Below are 7,197 nucleotides of genomic sequence, written 5' to 3' on the forward strand. Positions count from 1 at the left end.
TAATTATATCTAATGCATATTCACTGCTTTCACTTTCCACCGGTGTCTCTGATTGGCTGCTGTTGAACCCACACTCGCACGCTGAAATGCATCAAGATCTAAAGCCTGCTTTACACGTTGCAATTTCGCATACGATTTTGTATGCGATTTGCAACACCCCCTATTTGTTGAACGTGCCGCACATATGAGTAACCCCCGTCACACGTACTTACCTTCCATACGACCTCGATGTGGGCGGCGAACGTCCACTTCCTGGAGTGGGAGGGACGTTCGGCGTCACATCGACTTCACGCAGCAGCCGGCCAATAGAAGCGGAGGGGCGGAGCTGAGCGGGACGTAAACATCCCGCCCACCTCCTTCCTTCCGCATTACCGGACGGGAGCTGCAGGACGCAGGTAAGATCTGTTCATCGTTCCCGGGGTGTCACATACTGCGATGTGTGCTACCCCGGGTACGATGAACAATCTGACATACAATTCTAGAGACAGGTACGATGTGTATGCGATTAACGTTTTAACGTTCAATCGCAATCGCACATTCCTGTCACACACTGCAACGTACCTTACGATGCCGGATGTGCGTCACTTACGACGTGACCCCGCCGACACATTGTAAGATATATTGCAGCGTGTAAAGCAGGCTTTAGACAACTTCAAAATACAAATTTGGAATTATTCTAAATTAGTAATGAGTAAGCACTACTATGCTCATGTGCTCGATACTTATTAAGAGGAGTTAAAAGGGTGCGACTCGAGCACCGGAAGATAATCGACGTCAATGGAGATTGCAAACATCTTTCAGGGAGATTTCTTGAAAAAATGTCCAAGTCCCCCATTAATTTCCATAATATTTATGTGTCTCGAGTCATGTCCAATCGAGTTCCAATTGCTTTTATTGAGTAATAAGCACCTGAACATTGCAGTGCTCGCTAATGTCTTAAGGGTGCTTTACACGCTGTGACATTGCTAGCGATCTCATTAGCGATGTGACACGCCAGATCGCAGATAAGATTTGCAGAGATCGCACATAGGTCATTTTTGTAGCGCTGGTCACATGCGCGATCTTGGCAAATCGTATGTGCGATCTGGCGTGATACATCACTAACGAGATCACTAGCGATGTTGCAGTTTGTAAAGCACCCTTTAGTCAGTAGAAATGAGCAATCCTGATCGGCAAAGATTGGAAAATGTTAAAATCGTTCGATCTTTGGTGAGTTCGGATCAGGATTGGACATCCGAGGATTTACCGCAAAAGTCAGTGATATTGCCAAAGATTGGTTTATGATAGGATGCAAAAAACATCCTCTCCCTGCGCATCGCAGCCATGTCAAGTATTGAAATTGCTGTGATTGGCCACTGTAAAAAGAAAAAAGGAAGCAAAAGAGTTAAAAAGAGTTAAAGCAGTACTTACTCCATCCCCACTGCTGCAGCGCTACTTTTGGGTCCGACAATTATATCTAATGCATATTCACTGCTTTACCCGGAGTCTGTGATTGGCTGCCATTGTATCACGCCTTCACCCTGTGAGATAGAGTGTTTTTGGTTGGAATCACACACTTGATGACTTGATGTCTTTGTCTGTGTCTGTGTCCATAGAATGGTGATGAATAAAAATAAATAAATAAATAAAACAATGGGCGTAGGGTCTCCTGTATTCAAACCAGCACAGTTAAAGCCCATGGCTACAGGCTGCAGCCCCCAGCCATGCGCTTATCTTGGCTGTGTATAAAAACAAGAGGAACCGCATGCTGCTTTTTTAAATTATTTAAATACATAATTTAAAAAAAAAATTGGTGTGCTGTTCCCCCAAATTTTGATTCCCAGCCAAGATAAAGCTTGACTCCTGGGGGCAGATATGCTTAGGCTGGGAGACCCATGCTTATTGGGAGCCCCCCAGCCTAAAAATACCAGCCTGCAGCAACCTAGGATTGCTGCATCCAATAGATGAATCATTCCCAGCACTTTACCCCACTCTTTCCGATTGCCCTGGTGTGGCGGTTATCGAGGTAAAATAAAAGGTTAATGTCAGCCCACAGCTGCCACTAAACCTGTACCCTGAGGGGGAGTAAGAGGAGATGGGGGCCCAGGTCCAAATTTTGCATTAGGCCCTTTGAACTCTACCAGTAGTTACGCCACTGGCAGGCAAATTATTAACAATGCTGTAAGGAAGTGGTTGGGCAATGTGTGGATAGAATGGCTTGCCCCTCCCCCTGAATCATGCTTGGTATGTGGTTGTCAAAGACTGAAAGCTGAAATTAAGGGGTTATTAACAACGTACAGAACTGAACTCAGTGCAACACAGCCATCACCTGCTGCGAAACATGTAGGCTCAGCACTTGAGCCTGCTTTAAAGAGTATACACCATACATGGGGTACTCTTACATTAAAACATTTTTTGGGAAAATCCAAAAATGAGCACATGTAGATGAGAAATTTTAATGTTTGTTGTTTTTGTTTCTACAGGTGGCAAAGATAAGAAATATTCTATGAAAGGTTGTATTAATCCTGATTCCTGCAAATTCAGCTTTGACACTGACGTCGGGGTTGTTGTAAAAGAGAAGAGATACGCAAAGTGTTACGATCCATAAAAATCCAATCAATCATCTTTAACGAATGAACCAATTAATTTTTCACCTTCTAATGATTTTCTCTTAACCTTCTTTAATCAGAAATTACATAGAAGGATACAATGTGCAATGTTTTCTACTGAATCATATAGTATAATTTTTTCTTGGCTTTGCATTTGCATTTTTCATCTGTCATGTTAAAGTACCACACTATATGTATGTAATACTGGATGTATAGTGTATCAGCACCCATATATTTCTGGTCATCGATCAATATGAAGATATCTAAGCTTACGGACGCTCTTATAGTAAAAGATAAAAAAATAATAGCTTTAGAAATTAGGATGTGATTATCTGAACTTTTTAATAAAGATTCATGAAGCAATGTGTTGTATACATTTTTTATAGAAGAAAAGAGTAGCTTCTGAAGAATCAGAATGTTTCTAACCCCTTGATGACCGAGGACATACCGGTACATTCTAAATCACAAGGGGGTAATTACCGCCGGCTGCTGTGGTGAGCCGGCGGCGATCCTTGCTCATGTCTGCTGATTTGAACAGCAGACATGTGCGGCTATCAGGCACAGGTGGATCAGCAATAAACCCACGCTTGTTAACCCCTTAGTTCTCTCTGTCAAAATGTGACAATGTGAATTAAATGGCCGCGGCAGGGAAATTGACTTTCCCAGCCGCCATCAGTTGCCCCGTGATGTGATCAACGGGAGCCAATGGTTGCCATGGTAGCAACGGGTCATTTGATCCTGTCCCATGGTAACGACTGGTCAGAGTGTCCGCAAGTGTGCAGCTCTGATCAACAGAAGTGAATCAGTGATCGGTCTGCTAATCCATATAGTCTACTAGGGGGACTGGTAAAATAAATCAAAGTAAAAAAATAAAAAAAAAAATAAAAAAATAAAAACCTAAAAGTGCAAATCACCCCCATTTGCCCCATTGAAAATTAATCAGTTATAAAAATAAAAAAAATATGCACACATTTGGTATCAACGCATTCAGAAATGCCCAATCTATCAAAATAAAAAATCAGTTAATCTGAATCGGTAAATGGAGTAGTGGCAAAAAAAAAAAATCAAAATGCCATAATTACGTTTTTTTGGTTGTTTCAAATTTCATGCAAAATGCAGTAAAAGGCGATCACAATTACACTGTCAAATGATACCATTAAAAATGTCTGTTTGAGACAAAAAAATAAGCCATCAGTGAGTCCTATATTACAAAAAAAGAGTGCCACGGGTTGCGGAATATAGCACAAAAAGAGCACCACTTTTTTTTGGACAAATTTCTGAATTTATTTTAACCTATAAGTAAAAACCTAAAAGTTCAAATCACCCCCCTTTTGCCCCATTTAAAATTAAAAAGTAAAATAGATTTGGTATCTCCACATTCAGAAATGCCGATCTATCAAAAATATAAAATCAAGTAATCTGATCGGTAAACGGTGTAGCGGCAAAAAAATTCCTAAATGCCAAAATTACATTTTTTGCTCGCTGCAAATTTTGCGCAAAATGCAATAACAGGCAATGAAAAGGTTGCATCTGCGCAAAAATGGAACCATTAAAAATGTCAGCATGAGAAGCAAAAAATAAGCCATCAGTGAGTCATAGATCCCAAAAAATGAGAATAGTAGGGGTCGCGGAAAATGGTGCAAAAAGTGCGCCATTTTTTTTTTTTTACAAACTTCTGATTTTTTTAACCCCTTAGATAAAAGTAAACCGATACAAACTTGGTATCTACGATCTTCTACCGACCTGAGGCATCCCAACAACACATCAGTTTTATCATATGGTGAATAAAATATCTTAAAAATAATCGTGCAATCGCACTTTTTTTGCAATTTTTCCGCACTTTCTGTTTTCCAGTACATTTGCAAAACTTGCCATACAAGTGGTGGAAGTGTCGACTTGCTGCATTTGAGAGTGAACCCATAGCTATCTACGCCTCCTTGGATCTTTAGTAAGAATCTGCCACCGAACATCAAAGTGACAGATGTGACAGAACACAATGAAGTGAAAAAATCCATCCACTGAGACATATTTTCAAAACACCACAAAGACACAAGCCCAATTTTGAGGGACAAAAGTCTAAAGGGTTTAAAGCTTTTTGAAAAGAAATTCCAAACTTTTCAGACCTTTTTCCCATCTAATCTTAATTACGTCACCGTCTGTTTTTATGTATTCATAAAACACGGATGCAACAAAATGGACACAGGGAATTAAAAATGGACCATGGTATTCAAATGTGTTTAAATACGGGTGTGTGAATGAGGCCTTCCATTCATTTGAAGGGGATGTACCGTTCCGGAAACACATTGGGAAATTAAAGGCATAAACCTCCTGGTCGGTGTGGTTGAATTTGTGCAGTGCCCGGATTACCGCCCTTTTTGCATTTAAATTTGTGGGCACCTGAGGAAGGGGATGTACCATCCCGGAAACGCGGTGTGCGATTAAAGGGTTAAACCTCCTCGTCGGTGTGGTTGAATTTGTGCAGCGCCCGGATTACCGCCCTTTTTACATTTGAATTTGTGGGCACCTGAGGAAGGGGATGTACCATCCTGGAAACGCGTTGTGCGATTAAAGGGTTAAACCTCCTGGTCGGCATTTGAATTTGTGATTCATTTGTTCAAGGAAAAGTGGTACAGCCATTTGCCTCAATGTGTCTGAGGGTCCGTTTATCAAAACAACAATACCAGGCCACATGTTGGTTGCGCTACTGTGAGGCTTAAACATGCTGTTTTGGCCTGCAGCATCTCCAGACTTGTCTCCCCAGACTTGTCTCTCAATCACATCTGGAATTTCAATTGCAAAGGGAGCTGCCAGCAGCAGATCTTGATGATTTGTGAGCCTAAAGGCCACTTTTCACGCAGCGACATCAGTAGCGATGTCGCTAGCGATAGCACCCGCCCCTGTCATTCATGCGTCATGGGCAAATTACTGCCCATGGTGAACAATATGGCGGGTACGCATCACACCAACATACCTTTCATACGCCACACAGCAGGACACCAATAGAAGCGGAGGGGCGGAGAGCAGCCGCATGAACGTTCCTTCCAACGTTACTCCCAACTTATTGCCAGAGGACGCAGGAACGCTGTTGTTCATCGTTCCTGGGGTGTCACACGTAGCGATGTGAGCTGCCTCAGGAACGATGAACAACCTGCATCCAGAACGAGGAACGATATTTGAAAAATGAACGACATGTAAACAATCAACGATTTGGTAAGTATTTAGGATCGTTAGCGGTCGCTCGTAAGTGTCACACGCAACGACGTCGCTAACGAGGCCAGATGTGCGTCACGAATTCCATGACCCCAGCAATATCTCATTAGAGATGTTGTTGCGTGTAAAAGAGCATTTAGTGCTGCAGAACATTTCTCAAACAACCATTAATTCATTGATATCATGCTAAGGCTGTGTGTTTTTACAAATGGAGCTCAATATTGACAGTGAATAAATGGGATTTTTGATAATGTTATTTCCATTTTTTCGGCATGTCATTAGCATATTTATTAATTATGTTATTTCCATAATTGAACATCTTTTACTTCTCTAGGTTGCAATTTCAATGTGGAATAGTATATTAAATTGCAATAATGCAATTTTTGCAGTTTATTGTGAAGAGTCAAATTATCCACCTTGTCACCTACCTTTCCCAAAAAGGTTATTTGAAACATCTGAATGGGATTTTTTAACATTCTATTACATATTTTGGGTAGAATTTGAGTTTAAGGCTCTGTGCGCACTAGGCCGTTTTGCCCGCGAATTTACCCGCGGATTTGCTGTGGAAATTTCTTGAGAAATGTCTGCAATCTTTGTGCAGACATTTCCCAACAAATCCTAATAGAAAAAAAAATAGCTGTGCGCACACTGCGGATTTTTCTCAAGAAATTTCCTTGAGAAAATTTTCGAGAAACTTTCTTGAGAAAATGAGCATGTCCATTATTTTCCGCAGGTACCTGCGGTATACCCCCGGAATTTCACTCCATTCACTGTAATGTAATCGCGAAATTCCGGGGGTATACTGCAGGTAGCAAATGATGAGCGGTATACCCCCGGTATAGCCGCGATTTACCTGCGGTAATGCTCATCGCTGCCTGCGGTTTTGCAGTAAGCGATGTCATTATGCCAGGAAGAGGAAGCGGAGCAGAGTAATCACATGTCACACTCCCTGGACGCCGCACAGAAGCGCTTCCGTGCGACCTCCAGGTGCCCGTGCAGTCTGTGTCCCGCTCCAGCCTCGCGGCTGCCTGCACTGCTGGCTGGTGATCCAATTTGGGGGGGACCCCACATTTTTTGTTTTAAATTATTTATTTAATGTAAAATAACAGCGTGGGGTGCCCTCTATTTTGGATTACCAGCCAAGGTGAAGCTGCCAGCTGTGGTCTGCAGGCTGCAGCCGTCTGCTTTACCCTAGCTGGCTACAAAAGATGGGGGGACCTCACGTCGTTCTTTCTTTAATTATTTATTTATTTTATGGCTAAATACAAGGCTAAGCACCCTTTAGTGCCACATGAAAGTCACTAAAGGTTGCCAGCTTAGAAAATGCAGGGAGGTATGACATTATATAGGTCTTTCTCATCTATCCCTCTATCTATCCCTCTATCTATCTATCCCTCTA

General features: G+C 41.9%; 1 protein-coding gene across 1 annotated transcript in view; it reads left to right on the forward strand.

The window, feature by feature from the left end:
- The window catches only part of LOC142256603 (phospholipase A2 inhibitor and Ly6/PLAUR domain-containing protein-like), a 7,936-nt gene extending 5,083 nt beyond the window's left edge, over positions 1-2,853 (forward strand). The window contains exon 4 of the mRNA XM_075328364.1: positions 2,463-2,853. Within this exon, the coding sequence (XP_075184479.1) occupies positions 2,463-2,587 (125 nt within the window). The 3' untranslated portion in view covers positions 2,588-2,853. The remainder of the gene's footprint in view (positions 1-2,462) is intronic.
- Positions 2,854-7,197: the final 4,344 nt, after the last annotated feature.

Source organism: Anomaloglossus baeobatrachus, chromosome 11, assembly GCF_048569485.1.
Source record: "Anomaloglossus baeobatrachus isolate aAnoBae1 chromosome 11, aAnoBae1.hap1, whole genome shotgun sequence".
Lineage (NCBI taxonomy): Eukaryota > Metazoa > Chordata > Amphibia > Anura > Aromobatidae > Anomaloglossus > Anomaloglossus baeobatrachus.